The 23,514-nt window shown below is 41.5% G+C and overlaps 1 protein-coding gene across 2 annotated transcripts in view; it reads right to left on the bottom strand.

The window, feature by feature from the left end:
• Positions 1-22,999, bottom strand: part of sav1 (salvador family WW domain containing protein 1) — a 41,054-nt gene extending 18,055 nt beyond the window's left edge. The window contains exons 1-5 of one of the 2 annotated variants that reach the window (XM_078233951.1): positions 22,510-22,999; positions 19,953-20,390; positions 15,162-15,432; positions 13,551-13,700; positions 6,998-8,138 (exon numbers count right to left, since the gene is read on the bottom strand). In XM_078233951.1, the coding sequence (XP_078090077.1) occupies positions 7,925-8,138; positions 13,551-13,700; positions 15,162-15,432; positions 19,953-20,390; positions 22,510-22,603 (1,167 nt within the window). In that variant the 5' untranslated portion in view covers positions 22,604-22,999 and the 3' untranslated portion in view covers positions 6,998-7,924. Of the gene's footprint in view, positions 1-6,997; positions 8,139-13,550; positions 13,701-15,161; positions 15,433-19,952; positions 20,391-22,509 lie in introns of those variants that run through there. The other variant, XM_078233952.1, reaches the window with a different exon arrangement.
• Positions 23,000-23,514: the final 515 nt, after the last annotated feature.

Here is a 23,514-nt window from a genome sequence, read left to right as displayed (position 1 = left end):
TGGTTCCCTCACTCAGGCATGTTCTTGTCAGGCAGGGAGAAAATGGCCATCAAAGACACGCAGTATTTGTTCCTTGAACAAGCTCCGCTTTTCATTAGTGCCTTTCCCTGACAGTTTCTGTTCCCATCTTATGCTCCCTAATTCTTGCCTAATCGCATCATAATTACCCCTCCCCCAATTATAAACCTTGCCCTGCCGTAAGGTCCTATCCCTCTCCATTGCAATAATGAAAGACACCGAATTGTGGTCACTATCTCCAAAGTGCTCTCCCACAACCAAATCTAACACTTGGCCCGGTTCATTACCCAGTACCAAGTCCAATGTGGCCCCACCTCTTGTCGGCCTATCCATATATTGTGTCAGGAAACCCTCCTGCACACACTGTACAAAAACTGCCCCATCTGAACTATCCGACCTATAAAGGTTCCAATCAATATTTGGAAAGTTAAAGTCACCCATGACAACTACCCTGTGACCTCCACACCTATCCATAATCTGCTTTGCAATTTCCTCCTCCACATCTCTATTACTATTTGAGGGCCTATAGAAAACCCCCAACAACTTGACCGCTCCTTTCCTATTTCTAACTTCAGCCCATATTACCTCAGTAGGCAGATCCCTCTCGAACTGCCTTTCAGCAGCCGTTAAACTATCCTTGATTAACAATGCTACTCCTCCACTTCTTTTACCACCTTCCCTACTCTTACTGAAACATCTATACCCCGGAACTTCCAACAACCATTCCTGTCCCTGTTCTAACCATGTCTCCGTAATGGCCACAACATCGTAGTCCCAAGTACCAATCCATGCTCCAAGTTCACCTACCTTATTCCGGATACTCCTTGCATTGAAGTAGGCACACTTCAACCCACCTTCCTGTCTGCCGGTACACTCCTGTGACCTCGATACCCTCCTCAATACCTCACTACACTCAACACTGGCTTCTGGACTACAGCTCATTTTCCCATCCCCCTGACAAATTAGTTTAAACCCCCCCGAAGAGTCGTAGCAAATTTCCCTCGCAGGATATTTGTGCCCCTCTGGTTCAGGTGCAAACCATCCTGTTTGTACAGGTCCCACCTCCCCCAGAATGTGCTCCACTTATCCATGAAACTGAAACCCTCCGTCCAACACCATCCCTGCAGCCACGTGTTTATCTGCACTCTCTCCCTGTTCCTCAACTCGCTAGCACGTGGCACCGGCAACAAACCAGAGATGACAACATGGTTTGTCCTGGCTCTCAGCTTCCACCCTAGCTCCCAACTGAACCTTGTTTTCTCATCCTTACATACGCTTCCTTTTTCCTCTTGACAAGACATTCAACCTCTTTTGTGAACCATGGTTCCCTCACTCAGCCATTTCCTCCCTGCCTGACAGGAACATGCCTATCAAGGACACACAGTATTTGTTCCTTGAACAAGCTCCACTTTTCATTTGTGCCTTTCCTTGACAGTTTCTCTTCCCATCTTATGCTCCCTAATTCTTGCCTAATCGCATCATAACTACCCCATCCCCCATTATAAACCTTGCCCTGCCGTAAGGCCCTATCCCTCTCCATTGCAATAATGAAAGACACCGAATTGTGGTCACTATCTCCAAAGTGCTCTCCCACAACCAAATCTAACACTTGGCCCGGTTCATTACCCAGTACCAAGTCCCTGTTTATTTCTGTTTAAAATCCCCATCCCTTCTCTTACCTATGTCGTTGGTACCGATGTGTACCACGACTTGTGACTGTTCCCCCTCCCCCTTAAGGATCGTGAAAACACGGTCCGAGATGTCACGGACCCTGGCACCCAGGAGGCAACATACCATCCGTGAGTCTCTCTCGCTGCCACAGAACCTCCTATCTGTCCCTCTAACTGTCGAATCCCCAATAACTATTGCTCTCCTGCTCTCCCCCCTTCCCTTCTGAGCCACAGGGATGGACTCAGTGCTGGAGATCCGGTCACCGTGGCTTACCACTGGTAGGTCGTCCCCCCCCAACAGTATCCAAAGCGGTATATTTGTTGCCGAGGGGAACGACCATAGGGGATTCCTGCACTGACTGCGTCCTCCCAGCCCCTCTCACCGTCACCCATCTATCTTCATTCTTCAGAGTAACTACATCCCTGAAGCTTCTATAACCACCTCTGCCTCCCGAATGATCCGAAGTTCACCCAGCTCCCGATCCCTAACACGGTCTTCAAGGAGCTGGAATTGGATGAACTTCCTGCAGGTGTACTCAACTGGGACACTACTGGTGTCCCTCACCTCAAAACATCCCACAGGAGGAACATTGCACTGCCTGCACTGACATCCCTGCTAACTTCCCTTAATAAGAAACGAAAGAAAGAAAAAAAAGCTTAACTGCTCTCACTCCGAGTCCTTTTTTTTTCAGGTTAGAGGAGGGGGGAGGGTGGGAGACTCTAAACTGAGATTAAACCCAAACAACTGAGATTAAACCCAAACAACCGAGATTAAATCCAAACAAGTGAGATTAAATCCAAACAACTGAGATTGTTCAGTTGTTCCAATCCACGCTCCAAGTTCACCTACCTTATTCCGGATGCTCCTTGCATTGAAGTAGACGCACTTCAACCCACCTTCCTGTCTGCCGGTACACTCCCGCGACCTTGATACCCTCCTCAGTACCTCACTACACTCAACACTGGCTTCTGGACTACAGCTCATTTTCCCATCCCCCTGACAAATTAGTTTAAACCCCCCCCCCCCGAAGAGCCGTAGCAAATTTCCCTCCCAGGATATTGATGCCCCTCTGGTTCAGGTGCAAACTGTCCTGTTTGGCCAAATCCAAACAACCAGCCATGGATAACTAAGGAAATAAAGGAGAGTATCAAATTAAAAACCAATGCTTACAGAGTGGCCAAAATTAGTGGGGAACTAGAAGACTGGGGAAGGCTTTAAAAAACAACAAAGAACTACTAAGAAAGCAATAAAGAAAGGAAAGATAGATTATGAAAGTAAACTAGCACAAAATATAAAAACTGATAAAAGTTTTTACAAATATATAAAACGGAAAAGAGTGGCTAAAGTAAATGTTGGTCCCTTAGAAGATGAGAAGGGGGATTTAATAATAGGAAACGAGGAAATGGCCGAGGCCTTAAACAAGTATTTTGTGTCGGTCTTCACAGTGGAGGACACAAATAGCATACCAATAATTGACAGTCATGGGACTGTAGGGGGCGAGGACTTTAAAACGATCACTATTACTAAAGAGGTAGTGCTGGGTAGGTTAATGGGACTAAAGGTAGACAAGTCCCCTGGTCCGGATGGAATGCATCCCAGGGTACTAAAAGAAATGGCAGAAGAAATAGCAAATGCATTAGTTGTAATTTATCAAAATTCACTGGACTCTGGGGAGGTGCCAGCTGATTGGAAAACAGCTAATGTAACGCCACTGTTTAAAAAAGGAGGTAGACAAAAGGCAGGTAACAACAGGCCGGTTAGCTTAACATCCGTAGTTGGGAAAATGCTGGAATCTATCATTAAGGAAGAAATAGCAAGACACCGGGAAAAGAATGGTTCAATCAAGCAGATGCAGCATGGATTCATGAAGGGAAAGTCATGTTTGACTAATTTACTGGAATTTTTTGAGGATATAACGAGTGCGGTTGACAGAGGGGAACCGGTGGATGTGGTGTATTTAGATTTCCAGAAGGTGCCTCACAAAAGGTTGCTGCATAAGATAAAGGTACACTGAGTTGGGGGTAAAGTGTTAGCATGGATTGAGGATTGGCTATCTAACAAAGCAGAGAGTCGGAATAAATGGGTGCTTTTCTAGTTGGCAATCAGTGACTAGTGGCGTGCCGCAGGGATCGGTGCTGGGGCCTCAACTATTTATCATATACATAGACGATCTGGAGGAGGGGACCGAGTGTAGGGTAACAAAGTTTGCGGATGACACAAAGATGAGTGGGAAAGCAAATTGCGTGGAGGACACAGAGTCTGCAGAGAGATTTGGATAGGCTAAGTGAGTGGGCAAGGATCTGGCAGATGGAGTATAACATTGGTAAGTGTGAGATTATTCACTTTGGAAGGAATAATAGTAAAATGGACTATTATTTAAACAGTGAAAAATTACAAGATGCTACTGTGCAGAGGGACCTGGGGGTCCTTGTGCATGAATCACAAAAACTCAGTTTGCAGGTGCAGCAGGTAATCAAGGTGGCAAATGGAATGTTGGCCTTTATTGCGAGAGGGATGGAGTATAAAAGCAGGGAGGTCATGCTGCAACTGTACAGGGTACTGGTGAGGCCGCACCTAGAGTACCATGTACAATTTTGGTCCCCTTATTTAAGAAAGGATATATTAACTTTGGAGGGGGTACAGAGAAGGTTCACCAGGTTGATTCCGGAGATGAGGGGGTTAGCTTATGAGGAGAGATTGAGTAGACTGGGCCTGTACTCATTGGAGTTTAGAAGGTTGAGGGGAGACCTTATAGAGACAATATAAGATAATGAAGGGGCTAGACAGGGTAGAAGCAGCGAGGTTATTTCCACTTACATTGGAAACAAGAACTAGGGGGCATAGCCTCAAAATACGGGGGAGTCAATTTAGAACAGAGTTGAGGAGGAACTTCTTCTCCCAGAGGGTAGTGAATCTTAGGAATTCTCTGCCCAATGAAGCAGTAGAGGCTATCTCGTTAAATGTGTTTAAGTCACAGATAGATAGATTTTTAACCATTAAGGGAATTAAGGGTTATGGGGAGCGGGTGGGTAAGTGGAACTGAACCCACTATCAGATCAGCCATGATCTTATTGAATGGCGGAGCAGGCTTGAGGGGCTAGATGGCCTACTCCTGCTCCTATTTCTTTTCTTCTTATGTTCTTATGAACTGATATTAAACCCAAACAACCTGATATTAAACCCAAACAACCTGATATTAAACCCAAACAACCTGATATTAAACCCAAACGACTGATATTAAACCCAATCGACTGATATTAAACCCAAACTGAGATTAAACCCAAACTGAGATTAAACCCAAACTGAGATTAAACCCAGACTGATATTAAACCCAAACGACTGATATTAAACCCAAACGACTGATATTAAACCCAAACGACTAATATTAAATCCAAACAACTGAGATTAAACCCAAACAACTCTTTAAGAACTGAACTAGGTCATCAGTGCCTCTAGACTGCTCTGCCATTTAATATAATGGCTGAACTGATTGTGGGCTTACCTCCACTTCCCTGCCTGCCCACACACTCCCGTAACCTTCGACTCCCCTGTAGACCAAAAAAGTCTGTCTAATTCAGCCATGAAAGTAATCAATGACCCAGCCTTGACTGGAGGTGCTGAATTCCAAAGATGAACAACCCTCAACATAGATTTCTTGTTCCTCTTGCCAATACTAAGATTGTGATATCCGGAGTTAGGATTTATTCCTCAAGAAAACAACTCTTTCCAAGGACCCACATTATTTACATATCACAAACTAGAAAATAAAATTAGAACTGTCTGGACTTGGGGTTTGATTGTTCAAGCACAAATTGCAGCAGTTCCAATGTACCTTCAAATCAAAAGTACTGGCCTTTTTCATAGTCTTCCTGAAATAGCTAGAAAGATCTTGAGCAGTTTTTTGCTAAATGCAGGATTACTCCAAACCACTAATAAACTTCCATGACTGTCATTCTTTGAAATAAATTAACCTTTTAGTACAACCATCAGCACACTGCCCACTGTGAAAGTTAAAGACTGCATGCACCCTACCTAATTTGAAAAGTTACTGTTGAGTACAAGTAGGTGACGTACTGGCTGTGGCCGCTTCCCAGTGTGCATTATTTCTGTGCAGAATGGGAATTGCTGACAAAATACAAGTTACTGTGTAGTAGCGAGAATGGACAGGCAAAGCTAGTAATAATGCCACTGCGTTTAAATGCTTTACTCAATTGGTTGAGATATTGCATTGGAGCACTTGGGACATGGATAAGTTTGTGACATACACTGGAGAAAGCTGCCCAAATGCAGAACTCTTTGTATCATCACCAACTGTTGGGAGATGCTGTTGGCCTTGCTCAGCAATCCCAAGTGCTCTTTACCAAACCAGATTCTTTCATGGTTAGATGAGTGAAGAATTTCAATGGGCCAATCCTGCTGCTGCTTGTCGCTACTTCTGCCATTATACGCCACACTCAACTGCCTTGCATCATCCTCACATCTACTGTAGCTCATCTGCAACCACTCTGACATCTATCATCCAACTTGAATCAGAATCCCTACAGTGCAGGAGGCCGCCATTTGGCCCATTGAGTCTGCACCGGCTCTCTGACAGTATCTTACTTAGGCCCTCTCCCGGTAACCCCACTCTAATCCACCCAACTTTTGCACATCCTTGACACTAAAGGGCAATTTAGCATGACCAATCCACTTAACCGGCACATCTTTGGACTGTGGGAGAAAACCAGAGCACCTGGAGGAAACCCATGCAGACATGGGGAGAAAGTACAAACTCCACACAAGGCCAGAATTGAACCCAAGTCCCTGGCACTGTGAGGCAGCAGTGCTAACCACTGTGCCACCCATCCCTAGACTGATCACTCTTCCTGCTGCCCTCCACTTTGTCCTCTGTATTGCTGTAGCTTTCCATATCTAATCAAATTGCATGAATACTAACACTTTCTTGTCAAGATGTCACTTTTTAAAGAATTATTTTTGCTCTTGCAATTTCAAGTACCTCTTTGTCCTCTGGTCCGAATATGGAATTTTTTGCAGACATCATAGTACCCACAGTTAGCCAAAAAATAAAGAAAAAAACTTTGGAATTAGGAACTTCATTGAAACCAAACAATGGAGTTTCAGAAGAATTTACAAGGCTATGAAAATTATATGCTCCAAAAAGCATAGTGCACAGAAACATGTGTTTTTAAAAAAATATGCTACTGCTCTTTATTTTTTCAATTATGGCAAGTTACTAATGTTAGTGATAGGATCTCTGTCCAAAGTAGGTAGCAATTTCTAACTGATGTTGGAGAATGAATGAGGAATATAGGGGACACTTACAATAGGTTTATTGAAAATTTAAGTTTATACATATTATTGCACTAAATAAAAATAAATAGCAATCTTGTCTACTACGGAATTGCAGAAACCACATACAGTGTGAAATTTCAATCTATTTAAAGCATGGCATCTATGAAAATACACTCCTGCTAATCAGCTTATTTGTACAAAACATTATTACAGTTTGTATAAAATGCTTCAGTTTATAGATAACAAGATTCAAAATATTGTATCCCTGATTTATTTGCAAAATAATTGAAATAACTTGGTGACTGGTCAGTTTAAATAAACTGCAAGCCAAAATAAGCCTCATTGCACCCAATGCAAAGTTGTCCTCAATGAATGCAATATATGCAGCCAAAGTAATTTAAAAAAAACAAAGGGAGCACAGTGGAATGCCAAACTGGTTGTTTTTGATTTTTCATGTCACGACTCTTAAAAAAAGCTGGCATACAACAATGCCATAATGTCAAACATTGCTTCCAATGTTCACAAGAAAACCTTTGGGAGTTTGGCTTCGTATGTAAACACAGACACATTAATGTCCTCTTACCAAGTTAGTGTTGGATGCTTTAGCTTATTTCATGAACCAAAGTTAACGCCCACACAAAGTTTTACAAGCAGACCTTGATGTCTGTTGAAAATTGTTGTTTCTGGAGGAATATTTGTACTTTTACGTTGAGGCACGAAGTGCACAAAGACTTGGTAAAATAGATAAACCAGCGTATACAGAAACAAATTCTATGCAGCATGTTCAGTGTCATTGGTCATAATGTTGAAATTTAGAGGCAAGATCTTCTCCTTGCCGAACTTCTTTTTCTTCATTAGAAATGCAGCAAACCTGGTATTTTGCATTCGAAAGAAAATTGTTTTCTGAAGTAAAACCATTTATAGTGTTCAAATACTTGGGCTGTCAGACATTTGCTGGAAAATTCTTGCCATGATGTTGTGCATACCACTGCTGCCTTTGTTTGCGATTTTCAAGTTCTGTCAAAAGTGCTTGTCTATAAGCCTCATATGACTTTACAATCCTTTCCAATTCCTTCATGAAGAGCAGTTTCAGCAATCCTTGGTAAGTGTCCAAGTCTGCTAGTTGGAAGAGCTCCCACTTCAGAATGTGATCATATCTGTAATGATGTCAAAGACCAACATCAACATTGTGTTGAAAACAGCATATCCCTAATCTTAACATAGTTCATTTGCAATTAAAAATTATTCAAATATAGGTGAGTGGAACTGTAGAAGAAAGTCACTGACTAATAATACGCTAGCCATTATATGCAACATGCAGTAAATCCTATATTCAAAAGAATTCCAAATGATTTTCCTGCATCCCAAAATAAAACTATTTTAATTGCCATATTCCCCAAAATAAAAATATATGAACTATTCCAAATTTTTAATTGGTGCATCCTGGTACTTGAAACCTTCATATAGTGAACAGTTTGCTTTGATCAGGTTGTAACACAATATAGTCATTCCTCGCAACATACCCTTTAAAAGTAGTTCGGATTAAAGCAAAATATATTTTGGCTTCAAATTGGATTCCTTGTCAACATAGTTGCTAACACTTCAGCATTTCCCAAAGTCCCAGCAAGCAAGGAAGAACATTTTTCACACAGCAAATATGATGGCCTGGAACTTGCTGCTTACAAAGGTGGTAGCAGCATAGATCGTAAAATGATTTCAAAAAGGAAGTTATATCGGCACTTAAGGAAAATAAACTTGCAGGACTACGGGGTTGGGGAGAAGAGTTGGGAATGACTGGATTGTTCAACAGCAAGCTAACATTGACTCGATGGGCCTAATTTTGTATCAGTATGGCCATATTAATATAAAAACACCTTTCATATACACAAAAGGTTTAACTGATTCTGGAGTCACTCCAGGGGTACAGCCCAAGTCAGAATTTCATGTAGTCTAGTTCAAATGGAGACTGGTTGACCAGGACAAAAGAGAATTACCACACAGCCGTACACCTGGAATTTAAATTCAGCATTTTATATCTAGAATAAAAGTTACCCCCCATCTGTTGTTTGTAAAATCTTTAGAATTTGGAGATGCAGAGGGATCTGGGTGCCCTAATGCATGAATTGCAAAAGGTTAGTATATAGATATAAGAAGTTAATTAAGCAGGTTAATAGAATGCTGCTGTACAGTGCGAAGGGAATTGAATAAAAAGATAGGGAAGATATGCTTCGGTTATACAGGGCATTAGTGAGACCATATCTGGAGTACTGCATACAGTACAGGTCCCCTTATTTAAGGAAGGATGTAACTGCATTGGAAACAGTTCAGAGACGGTTTACTAGACCAATACCTGGTATGGACAGGTTGTCTTGTGAGGAAAGGTTGGACAGGCTAGGCTTGTATCTGCTGGTGTTTAGAACAGCAAGAGGTTACTTGATTGAAACATGCAAGATCCTGAGGGTTTTAAGGCAGAGGTAGATTCTTAAAAAATAAGGGAGTGAAAGGTTAGGTGGGGGGTAAAATTTATTTATTAGTGTCTCAAGATGGCTTACAATAACACTGCAATGAAGTTACTGTGAAAATCGCCTTGTCGCCACACTCAGGCACCTGTTCGGGTACACTGAGGGAGAATTTAGCATGGCCAATGCAACTAACCAGCACGTCTTTCAGACAGACACGAAACCAGAGCATCCGGAGGAAACCCAGGCAGACACAGGGACAACGTGCAGACTTCGTACTGAAAGACGTAAGTTAGGAATCGAACCCTGGCCCCTAGCACTGTGAGGCAGCAGTGCTAACCACTGTGCCACCGTGCTGCCCTTTAGGGTAGGTGGGAATTTGGTGAAATCAGATCAGCCATCATCTTAATGGTGGAGCAAGCTCAAGGGGCTGAGTGTCCTACTCGTAATTTGTAGGTTGCTATGTTTAAAAACAAATGTTGACCCCCCCCAACCCACATTGCATTCAGTTTATGTACGCTATTTAAAAATGCTGACAACTTGGTTGAAATTCTTGTCTCCTCCCACCATTATTTCTCCAAATTCCTCTCATCCCATGTTCTGCTAAAAGTGCTGTTTTCCAGGGTGTGCTTATATGGCACCAGTCACAACCCAAATCTCATCTTAGTGACTTCAGTTTGAACAGTAAGTGCCAGTGTTACACTGCAACATAATATTGAAGTATATTCTGATCCTCAGCCAGATATTCATGTCTGTCCTTGCAACAGGACTTGCTTTATGGCAATCCAGGAATGACAACTTTAGTTTATCATTACTTCTTCACACCTGATCACAGAAGCTAATTTAGCATCCGACAGCCACCTTCATCAAATAAAGATGGACGTAGCAGCCCCATGGCTCAGCTGTGTAGCCTCAAAAGCTCTTGAGGATCACCATGCACCTTTCTGGTGAGCACAAATTTCTCATCTTTGATTGAGAATTTGCTAGTCTTCCATACTAATCAAAGTAGAAAAATTCCACTTCCCCAACATAACAATTTGCTTCTTATTTGATTTTGAACTTCATAGTTGGCTTGGGATATCTGGTACAGTGAACACATTTGAATTAAAGTTGAATTTTCTGGAGGGTGGTCTCTATGCTGCTGAGCCCAGCACAATAGAGGACCTCGCTGTTTGTGGTTTGTCCTGCCACTGAATTCTCATGATAGATCTTGGGTGCCTTTGCTGAAGCAGCGTGGCATTAAGCTGAAGACCAAAATCAAACTCCACCAGGCCATTGTCCTTGTCACCCTGCTGTAGAACACAGAATCCTGCATCTGTTACAGACACATGAAAGGTCTGAAATGCTTTCAGAGACACCTTTGTAAACCAACATGATTTCTCTATTTAATGGCCAACTTCATTGTTTCCCTTTAAAGTACTTTGTAACCACTTCCCTACACTACCGAGCAAGGAAAACCTTTTTTGCTCGTGCAGGTCAACAAGTAGCCATAAATTTCATCTAGCTACCAAATTACTATTAAGACAGATGAAAGCTGGCTTTGCTGATCCGTTTATTAAATTCCAGTGATCAACATCATGTCAGAAAGTTACATCCCCCACATCATCCAAACAAAAAGTTGCTAAGTCTACATCGGCTGTTTACAGTCAGTAAACATATTGCTCCTTAAACACTCATTTTGCAATTGCCACATGAGATTTGGTGAATGAAAGGAGTTCCACCAAGATACAGCAGCGTGCAATTAATTTTGAGAACTAGACATAAACTCTCCACTTGTCACCCATCAAATTGCCCCATCACATTTCACCAGATTTAACACTATAATATAATGAAAAACGAAAGATTTTTTTAAAACAGGTGAAGGAATGGTAGACCTTGTAAATTAAATTCTCACATTTGAAAAAAAGTATTCAAAACACATTCTTGCTCCCATCTCCCCACACATCGCTTAACTCAACCTCCATCCTGAGGTACATTCTCCTGGAAACAGCTCAACTATTTCTGCACATCTAACTTCCAACTATAGCAATACATGTAATAAATCTCTTGGCCTTTTTTACATGGCTGAGTAACGTGCTAGCAACTCCTCTTTGTTCTACACAAGTCAATGGCTCAAACAGAACAAGCGAGTCTTTCTGAATATTCCTCTGACTGTGCAGTTCATCTGTGATAAATTCAAAATCAAATAGTTCATTTTGTTTGTACAACAATTGATTTGAAGGACTGACCATTTTTTGGGGCAAGGAGGACAGGTAAAGAAAATGTAATTTCTACACAACTCGAAAACCACAGAACAAGAGGAGTCGCCATCATGCACTACATGAATAATGTGAGATCCTCTCCAAAATATTTTATGGAGTAGAAAAGTATTACAAATTAATGAATAACTTGTGTATTTTTCTCCAAGAATTTGTAATTACATAATGTATTTCAGGAAGTCCAAATCTTTTCCAGCCAATTAATACTTTTCAGGTGTAGTAACTTTTGTAAAGTAGGAAACTGTGGTAGCCAAGTCTCTCAAATAGTAAGAAAATAGATTATCTGGTCACTAGTTGATTACATGATCATAATACCACTGTTTCAATTTTTAAAAATAAAAGAATCTTTACCATAGTTAACAGTAAAGTTAAAATTTATGTATCGGCAATGTTGGCAGTGGTTTTACGCATGTAAAAATGATCTTTTAAAAATGCCCTTGTTAGCAATGCCATATTGCACCTGTGAAAAATCCAACAAGGGAAAAATACGGAACTTACAATCTCAAAGATAATCTGGTCCTTTTATAAGATATCATTGTCAACCCAATCTAAAAATTAGGAATTTCTCTCCATAGAGTAGGCTGTTAGTGAATTACATTTAGGACAATGCACATGCTGGGATAAACTTTGAGGATACAATAGTTAAGAAAATCAAGCAACAAAATCCTGGCTCAGATGGTTAACAAAGTCCACCTGCCCATATTGCCTTCAATTTTTTTTTCCGTCAGTGGTGTCCATCATTGTAGATGATTGATACCAGGCACAAAGGTTCAAAATCAGGCAAACTGCCTTCATCACTCAGAGTATTGAGTATAAGAGTTGGAACCTTATGTTACAACTGTACGAGACATTGGTAAAGCCATATTAGGAATACTGCGTACAATTCTGGTCGCCCTGCTACAGGAAGGATGTTATTAAACTGGAAAGATTTACAAGGGTGTTACCAGGACTGGAAGGTGCGAGTTATGAGAGGCAGGGACTTGTTTCGCTGGAGCAGAGGAGGATGAGGGGTGACCTTAGAGGTTTATAAAATCATGAGGGGCATAGATAAGGTGAATAGCCACAGTCTTTTCCCCAGGGTTGTGGATTCCAAAACTAGAGGGCATAGGGGTTTAAGGTGAGAGGGGAAGATTTAAAAAGGGACTTGAGGGGCAGTTTTTTCACAGAGGGTGGTACATATATGGAATGAGCTGCCAGAGGTGGGTACAATTACAAAATTCAAAATACATTTTAACAGGTACATGGATGGGAAAGGTTCAGGGATATGGACTAAACGCAGGGCAGATGGGACTAGTTTAGTTCAGGAAATCTGGTCGGCATGGATGAGTTCGGTTGAAGGGCCTGTTTCAGTGCTGTATATCTCTATGACTCTATGAACAGGAGCATTCAGGTGAACATTATATACATCTTCAGTGGTAATGAGTCAGTCAATTACCGAGGAGCATCATAACATGTGATAGAATGGCCTCTGCTATCCTGCTGGTTGGAAGGGGAGCTTCCAAGCTGCGAGGGCAAGAAAATATGTATATTTCCTGTTTCTGGTCCCAAAAACTAATCCTGTAGCACACTGCTAGCAGCTGTTGAAGAATTAAGATATAGCCCTCACTGTAGCTCATGGACATGCTGCAGGAAAGTGCGCAAAATAAAAAAGTACTTCAGGCAAACTACTGAGTAGAGGATGCACCATCTACTCTTCAATTCATTCCATTTTGTGAAAAACTAAATTTCAGATTGGTAAAAACCAGAAATCTTTGCATTGATTTTATTCAGATTCTTGGAGAAATGAAATATGCTGCTACAGGAATGACACTAAAGTACTATTCCTGCTTAAGTATTTCTAGAGAATGCTTACTTCACTGGAGCCCTGGCATAGACCTTCAGCCAATCTGGAATTTCTGCTGTGTGGTATGGGTTTGCAGGAACCAGCTGATTTCGATCAGTTTGTCGTGGTTGATATGCTACAGGAGGAACAAGAGGTGGAGGCTGGTCATACCGAGGAACACTGCAAAAAAAAAAGTTCACACATCAAACAACAAAATGTGGACACGTACCCAGCCTTACTTTACCCAAATATTTTCCAGTAGAAGGTGAAGAGATACATTCAATTACATCGAATTTTGAATTATTACATAAAGTTCAACGGGTGCTGTTTGCCATGCAGAAAATAAATCTATTTGGATCCTGATGTACAACATTTGGTTTTATTAATATAACATTGGCGCTTTCATTATCTACACGGAATCAGGTCTATTCCTCCAATCTACCAAGTTACCAACGCTAGCTATGCTGCTTTGACAAAATGCCTCTTATTGTGGGGATCAGGAAAAAGGGTTCTTACTCCCTTCAATAGCTCTTAGCACAGCCATTGCTCAATTCAAGAAAAAGTTACACTAGTAGCCAAGACCAGGCTGAAATCTGTTGGATTACATAAAACAGCTAGCTTCAAATCAAAATTATAGAAGAACTTCCAAAAGTGAACTCAGTAAAAAAAAAGGCGAGCAGGAAAGATGTGTCATTCGGAAAAATATCTATTTGTATACTTTGGGAAAGTTTACGTAAGATATCCGAGGGGAATACAAAATGGAAGCTCAGGTGTCATTGTGCCTGCATGAAAGAAAATATATTTACAAGTAAATTGATAGCAACCATAAGACGTAAAATATATCTATACATTGAAAATTAAAATATTTTTCATGTACAGAAAAGTTTTAACAAAATGGAATATACATGCCTGATGACATCTGTAACAAGATTAACATCCTGTTGCAATGTCAACAAATTTACACAGACACACAGGGAACTAAAACAAGGTTGTCAAGTTACTACAGAATGAGGGCTTTTGACATCCAAGTGAAAATTCTTGCAGGGTACTCAATGCAGTGAACAGTGTGGTACTGGCATTTGAGACAAATGAGAGACTGGATCCCCTAAAATGTAACACCTTGTAATTATGCTGAGTGGATATTGGGCATGAATGCTGGTACTGCGTCTCCCAAGATAAAAAGAATTTCACACAAAACACATCATACCTATTACCCACAGAAGAATGAAGTTTTGAAAAAAAACTTACAAGACAAGCTCCATTAGCAAAATACAAATGTAATGTTGAAAACATACGTTGCTTTTACACCCAACTGATAATTGAACAGTAAGCAGTAAGATGAAGATTGTAGAAGGTACATTTGCATATTAGATCAGTACTTCATTGTACTCTGCAATATTTAACATGATTTACAATCTAATCTTAATTGAAATGATCTTATGGTTTACGTTTTAAGCATTGTATTTATTTTGTAGAAATTACTGAATAATTTCAATTCTTAAATGTAAAATAACGAGTAGGCTGTAAGGCTATATACAGCAATGTTAAAGTGATCCATTAACTTTTGGTGTATTTAAATATAATATTATTTGTTACATAAACTTGCTCTCAAATTTTGATAAAACAAATCCTTTACTGCACCTGGGAGCACAAGGATGCCTATACTGAGCTCGTTTGTTGATGTGATCCACATAATAAACACCAAATTCAGGCGATTCCACTCGCTCCCACCCAGGCGGCAAGCCTTCTCTTTCAAACGGATGACTCCAATGAGTTGTGTTAGTATTATGGTCTATATAGTACTTTCTTCCACGAATAGTCCAGTCCGCTGACCAACCAAGAGGAAGAGGCAATTCGTCAGAGCCATGATTTGTTAGGTTTCCCACGGATGTTGAAGGAACTCTTCCTATACCTAAACATGGACAGAAAATAAACTAAATATTCTTCCCTCGAAGCAAGCAAAATCACATGTGGATCTCTGTCTTAAAAATATCAATTCTGGGGTTGTCAACAGAAAATTTTATATTACATTCAAAAAGTAAAATTTAAAACCTTACTCAAATAAAAAGAAAATTGGATAGACGTTTGAGGAAAATAAACATGCAGGCTACAAGGTTGGAACTAGGTTGCTCTAAATAGCTGGCATGAAGTCAGTGGGCCAAATGGCCTCCTTCCATGATTCTAAACGGATATGCTTTTAAGAAATATCTTTAATATGATTGAAATTCCAATGCCACAAAAGGACCGAATCTGGACTGTTGTCACAGAATTACACAAATTACCCATTGGTTTTCACAGATTTATTCGACAATTGCAATATTGCTGAAGTTAATTTCAGAACTGATCTTAAAACTTTATGGCCCAAAGTATTAATGCAAGTACAATTAAATTTCCCGCTGAAAACGACATCGCAATACATTAAACATTGGTCCACTTGTGCTTATCATATATCCAAGTGACCTTTCCTTCGTATTAGCCCACAATACAGAGCAGATAAATGGTAAACACCAAAACTAAATTCATGTAATTGTACACATGATCTTATGCAAATACCGTACAAATCATTTGACAGGTGTTTAAAATGGATAGGTCAGAGATGGGCATATCGAAACAGGGCTGAAATCTCAGGACATTGGCAATACATAACAGTACTGTCACTATCATTGTTCAATTAAAGTTTGAAACTACTTTTTCCTGCTACAAACAAGACCTGGACTACTATTTGTACAACATCATAGAGGGAGCGAGAGCATTCAAGTAAACCAATTTCCACAATTTGGATTAAAAAAAACACAAAAATACAGCACTTTGTGATGGGAAAAGAACAAACCGGATGACTGTTTTGCTTTATATCTTTGATTTGTCTGTAGAGGATCTTGGTCTTCCACAATGCAAACGTTAGGAACCCTGTTCACCTTTAGCCAGACATTCTTCATTCTGCCGCTCAGAATACTGACTTCAGCAACCTCATATCTCAACTAAAACCCATTTCCGTACAGGAGAGGGTGCTGAGATGATAGCATATTGCAGTGTTGGGGAGCAGGTGAAAGAGGCAGACTCTTTGGCAGAACATAGTTCTCCCCCATTTTTGGGGGACTGGTAGACTGAAGAGGCTTCAATATTTTCTCTTTCCTTTTGGTTCCTGTATCAGTGGATTTTCTTTAATTTTCTCCTTCCGTTTCTGCTCTCACCCCACCTGTCCTACATTCTTGCCTTTTTGTTGGGCTCTTCCCATATCATTTTACTATCTTAGCTAGTTGCACATTTTTTTTATTGTCGTTCATTGACTCACCAAGATCATTTATGTCATTCTATAGTTCCCTGTATATGAAATAAATCTGAAGACAATCCCAGTTGATGTTACAATGGATATGGTGGTCCCAGAATGGAAATCTGGCTCTAAAGACTGTAACTTTTACATCTAAATGCAGAGGAAGCGTGTCACCGGACAGTTAATTAGTTTTAAGAAAAAAAATGTATTTAACATGAAAAAATGGATTACAATACAATATCCATTATATTCCCCTTAGTGTAACAAATAACAGCAGGTTTTAAGAACACCACAGATGACACAGTACACTTAAAGCTACAATGGTCTAATCAACACACAAGTTAGTGTCTGTTGGATATCCCCTCAGAATTTCCCCCCAGATGATTGTCTTATGAGAGTTTCCAAATTCCACTACCAAAAACATGCTTTAAAACCTCCCATAACAGTAATTTCACTTACTGCATCCCTGAATCCAGTCCAGAATTTCCAAATAACACTCTGAAACAAAGCTACTGCTCCACTTTTAACAGAGACTCCATTCCAAGATTTTGCGCCAACCCTTTTAGGATTTCTTTACCTTGACTGTCTTCCACAGTTACACAAACTGAGATCCAACTAGTACTTTGTTCCCAATTACTTTAAAATTTGTCTCCCAGACAGTAATAAGACATTACAAAATTTAGGAATACTTTAGAAGCCTCTCTCTAACCTCCTCACCAACAGATTCCTTCTCAGTTCTGTGACTTGAAATGAACAGTACCCTGTTCTGCTCCCAGTTCCTCTTTTTTCCTTTAAATTCAGACCTTCTGGAAACTCAGCTTCATTTCTGAAGTTTCCTTAAATAGCTGCTCTTTAGATTTCTGGCACTGACTTTTTAAAACATTACTCCACTGTATGGTTTTTCTTCTAACAAAGAAGAGAGAGATGTTCTTTCTCTAGCTGCCTGTCACTACCAACTGACTCTGGCTTCCAGCTAAAACTGGAGCTAAGCAACTATATTTATTTTCACGCCATAGCTCTCTGTAAGCAAAATGGAATTCCAGCTGGAACTGAAGCAAACCCCCACGCATATAAACACCCTTGTCCAGCATGAAACCCAACTATAGCTCCCTTTCCAGGCACAGAAATATCAAATTAAACCCACATAAAACTATGCCTTATTTCTAATGTTTACGAATACAAGTTCCTTAAACCTACCTTCATTTTCCTAATACAGGTCATTCCAACTCATTTACTTGTGATTTGCATATTCCTCTGTTCTCCTTCAAACCCTATGAAAACATTCATTTTTCAATTTTCCGACCTGGTGAAACTTACACCCAAAATGTGAACTTGCTGCATATTTTCAACATTTGCTCTGCCTACAAATGGTTCAAGCAGACAGCAAAGCAGCAGCTTCATGAATATTTTGGTTGTTCAAATGAGGCCAACTGAAAGCCAAGTACATCGGTTTGCTTTGTTAAGAACTTGTGAAAAATTCTTGTGATGACAGGATCCTGTTAGCCAGACTGGTACCTCCACTGTTCTGGCAATGATGGATAACTACAGCTGAAGATCATTCATGTCCATTCATGCAGGTACGCTGACCTCAAACATTTTCTCTTGTTTCAATTTCTGGGCATTTTTTTTAAAAAGACCAATTTCTCTCACCTCAGCTGAGTGCAATGAGCTTGCCACAGGCTAGGGACTGAAGCTTGGGCCATCCTGAAAGTTACTGACTGGATACATTTGTTGAGCTATCAGGTGATGCATCCTCAAGTAACAGTGAAAATTCTCCACTGTTAATGTCCACTAGCCTTTAACACAAAAAGGCACGAAAATATTACAACCGTGAACTTTTCTTCAAGCTGCCCTGCCTTTTGAGAATGGAAACAGGAGTGAACCCTTTTTGGCCTTTTGAAAATGATGTGCTTAAGTGCAGAATAAACGATTGTGGTATTGTGTGCAGTTTAACTCTGGTTGATCTACCCAACTCTATACAATAACAAATACAACCGTTTCCTTAGATGCAAGTATGAAACATGTCCATAAGGTTTATGAACACACACGGTAAGATACATCATAAAAATTCAATTGACTTGTGGCATGGCCTACTTTTCTCATAATTTTCACCGCCAGAGATAATTCCTGTCCAGAGCCTTTACCCATTGTACTTTTCTGATGCTTGAAAAACTTAGCTAATTGCACAGGTACACAAGATTCTGCAACTACGTCAAAAAGATAAATTTGCTACAGACAGGGACGAGCTGAGCTCCTTTATTTCTGGGACTGTGTGCCTGTAAGCAGAGATGAATATCACTGCCCTTGTGTATCTGCAGATTGGATGACTCAATAAATCCCTAAGCCGAACCTGTATTATTGGATTTCAGAATTTAGAAAAGAAGGGATTCCAAATACAAATAACATTGATGTTACAGAAGCCTTAATTACAACTGGCATAAGAAATGGATAACATTTGAAGCTCTGGCACAGTAGAGCATGCACTTATTCTTATCAAGCCTTCATAGGAGTGATTTTAACATTGCCATTTGTTAGCAAAGATGTGGGGGGGGGGGGGGGGGGGGGAGAGAATATTCCATCACAAGCTGCAACATCTCACTCATGACCGAAAATAGTTAATACAGGTCCAGAAACCTAAAATTTATAGCTGCTCGTTTTAATTTTAGAACTTCAAAACTGACACACATCAAGAAAAGAAATGTTGAAAGTTGAACCACCAATCTAAACCAGTAACCCTGACTTAATTATAAGTTTCAATTCCAGAATTTGTGGTTCTGAACTACTTCAAAAGGAAAAGCTCTCTAATATGTTCTTAAAGATGTAAATATACAGTGCAAATTACTAGAGCGAGTCTGAAACTAAAATGAATACAGCAGAGATGGGTGCAGTTGCTTCCCAAAAAAATGTACTGATGACAGTAATGAGGTCAGATAATTTCACAGCTGAAATTTCTTAGGCTTACGGTGAAATATTTGATTGCAGCCAACACGTTTAAAATAGAATATCTTTCAAATTATACCACAAGAAGCTAACAAAGTAATGAAGGGTGTGCCATGTAACATGAGAAAGTAGCAAAATGATAAGTCAAAAGTCAAATTAAACACTCCACGTGCTTTAACCTATACTTGCACCTAGCCGATAGTCATGAACAGAAAGCTTACCTCCTGGATGCCTGCTTTGTCCCTGTGGTAATTGTGGAAAAGGATCAGGACTGTGATCGTAATATCTATAGTCATCCCAGATACGCTCGGTTACCTGCCGCCGTCTTTGTCCGTCTTCATAATATGGTTCATGGTAATAATAACGGGCTGTAGGCTGGCCAGCATCACCATTCTCAGAGTTAATTTCAGCTAGATAGGTTTGTGATGAGACACCATACTCTTGAGGAACTTCATTACGTGTGATGTAGGAAGGTCCTGAAGGCCTGCTGCTTTCACGTCTAATGATTTCACGTGCTGGCCTATGGACAGGTATGCGCAGGAAACTTTGGTTTCGGGAAACAATATCAATCGATGGGTAAACAGAACTTCCTGTCTCTACTAAAACATCAGTTCGCCTTGGAATAGTTGGCCCATGGCGAATAAATGACGGCATTAAATCTGTAATTAAAAGATAGCAAGCATTACATGCTGTCTTATAGCTTTTAAATAGGAGAATAATGTTTTCAGTGTAATATTCAACTTATCTCAGCTGCTAACAGTTTAAAGCAGGTTCTTACTGTTAATAGGCATGTTGAATTCTATCTAGTTATTTCTTCAAAACCAGATATCAAAATCCTCTACAAAGTTATGCAGGGCAAGACAAAGAACTTGCCTCCAAGTTAATCTCCAGTAACTTCCTCAATAACAAAACTAAATACCCTGGCATTTGAAGTGCTCAGCTAAACACTTCTTAAAATGTTGAGGGTTCCCGCTTCTACCTCCCTTTCAGGCAGTGAATTTCAGACTCCCACCACTCTTTGGGTGAAAAAGGTTTTCTTCAAGTCCCCTCTAAATCTCCTGCCCTTTACCTTAAATCTATGTGCCCCAGTTTCTGGCCTCTCTACTAAAGGGAAAAATGTCTTCTTATCCATGTCCCCTCAGTTTTGCAATCAAGCCTTTTCTGGTCTAAGGAAAACAACTTCAGTCTAACCAGCCTCTTTTCATAGCTGAAACATCTCAACCCAATCTCCCCTGCACTCTTTCTAATCCAATGACATATTTCCTATAGTGCGGTGACCAGAACTGCACAGTACTCTAGCTCTAATGATCCTCCATCATAACTTCCCTGTTCTTATATTCTGTGCCTCAGCTAATAAAAGGCAAATATCCCATATGCCTTCTTAACCACTTTATCTACCTGTCCTGCTGTCTTCAGGGATCTTTGCATATGCACCCCAAGATCCCTCTGCCTCTCTGTACTTCATGATCTGCTGTTCATTGTGTATTCCCTTACCTTGATAGTCCTCCCAACATGCTTCACTTCACACTTGCGGTTACATTCCACCGTTCTGACCAGCCTGTTTATCTTGTCGTGTAATCTAAGGCTTTCCTCCTCGTTATTTACGACACCACCAATTTCTGTGCCATCTGCAAACTTACTGATCACAGCCCCCACATTCACATCTAGATTATGTGCGCAAACAGCAAGGGACCCAGCACCGACCCCTGCAGTACGCCACTGGACACAGGCTATCAGTAACAAAACAATCTTCGACCATCACCCTTTACTTCCAGCCACTAAGCCAATTTTGGATCCAATTTGCTGAACTGCCCTGGATCCCACAGACTCCTCCCCGTTGATTGGTCTCCCATGTGGAACCTTGTCAAAAAAGTTTTATTGAAGTCCATACAGACTCCGTCAACTGCACTGTCCTCATCTGCACACCTAATCACCACCTCAAAAAATTAAATCAAATCTGTCAGACATATGATCTCCCTTGACTCAGCCATGTTGACTATCTCCACCAAATGGAGATTAATTCTGTCCCTCAGAACTCTTTCCAATAATTTCCCATCACTGATGTTAGACTCACTAGCCTACAATTACCTGGTTTATCCTACTTCCCTTCTTGAATAATGGTACCACATTACCTCTCCTGTACTCAGTCACAACTCCATTCCCCTCCATGGCCATTGTCTTAGGCTGAGCTGTTTGCCAGTCTTGGTATCCTTTCAGCCTTGAGATGTCCCCATCACAAAGATAATTTGCTTCCACCTCCTTAACGTCATCCACCTCAATGTCTGCCTCAAACTCACCATGGTTGAAATCCTCACCATCTATGCTTTTGTTGTCAGACTGAGTGGAGTACAAGACGCAGCCTAAATTGCAAAGCACGGGGATCAGCTACTTTCTGTTGAAGATACCTTGCCCTGTTTCTGCAACTAACATTACTGGACACTAAAAAGTGCAAATAAAACAGGATTCGCAACACATCTGCTGTGCTGGGCTTCAACAACACAAGTTAAAATCCACCAGAAACCTCGCCCATATCCCTCTCCTCACTTACTGCCGTTCTCGAGCAAATCACAACTCTCTTTTCCGACGTTTGTAAACACTTTTGTAAAAATAAATGCAAGATGCAGCATAATGTTATCTTTAGAGAGAGGTGTCCAGTGGGCTTCCCTGAGAAACAGTGAGGGAAATTTAAAAGCTGCCCCATTCAGCCCGGCCTCTCCCTCCCACCTCGGGCCTTTCCCAGCCCGGACCCAACCTTCCCCCTCCTGGCCCGCCACTCACTCCTCAGAAGCGGAGAGGTCTCCTTCTTGACGTACTTCCCTTGCACTTCGGGCGGTTTGGACGCTTCGTTTTTACTTTTCTTCCTCGATAACATTGCTTTAAAGAAGCGCTCCGCCCCTCTAACATGGCGGCACCCGCATCCTGCCCGGAGCTCGCAGCACAATCCCGGCCCCTCTGCCCAGCCCGCGGAATGCCGGGAATCCGGAGGCCTGCCCAGCCCGCGGAATGCCGGGAATCCGGAGGCCTGCCCAGCCCAAGGAATGCCGGGAATCCGGAGGCCTGCCCAGCCCAAGGAACGCCGGGAGGGCCAGCAGGAATGCCGGGAATCCCCCTAACCAGCCCGAGGAATGCCGGATAACCGGTTGGGCGGAGCCCTGGCCAGCCCGCGGAATGCCGGGAATCAGGAGGCCTGGCCAGCCCGCGGAATGCCGGGAATCAGGGGGCCTGGCCAGCCCGCGGAATGCCGGGAATCAGGAGGCCTGGCCAGCCCGCGGAATGCCGGGAATCAGGGGGCCTGGCCAGCCCGCGGAATGCCGGGAACGCCAGACGGCAAGGTGCTCGCCAATGTTTACAAACATCAGCCAATGAACGGCGCGCAGCTCCGCATGCGCAGTGTGTCGGGGCTGTCCCTCGATCCGGCGGGAAATGCGCATGCGTACTAAAAGTGCGCTGGATTTAATGTTCCGGCCGGGAATGTGTTCACTGTCGGCTTCACTGCGCTGAGGCGCTTCAGTTGTTGATGGGACAGCGCTAACTTCGCACAGATGCTTCGATAGAAATCATAGAAACCCTACAGTGCAGAAGGAGGCCATTCGGCCCATCGAGTCTGCACCGACCACAATCCCACCCCACATATTTACCCGCTAATCCCTCTAACCTATGCATCCCAGGACACTAAGGGGCAATTTGTCATGGCCAATCAATCTAACCCACACATCTTTGGACTGTGGGAGGAAACCGGAGCACCTGGAGGAAACCCACGCAGACACGAGAAGAATGTGCAAA

This window comes from Mustelus asterias, chromosome 18, assembly GCF_964213995.1.
Source record: "Mustelus asterias chromosome 18, sMusAst1.hap1.1, whole genome shotgun sequence".
NCBI classification, from domain to species: domain Eukaryota; kingdom Metazoa; phylum Chordata; class Chondrichthyes; order Carcharhiniformes; family Triakidae; genus Mustelus; species Mustelus asterias.
Note: the sequence above shows the minus strand (reverse complement) of the source record. Positions and strands in the feature narration are given on the sequence as shown.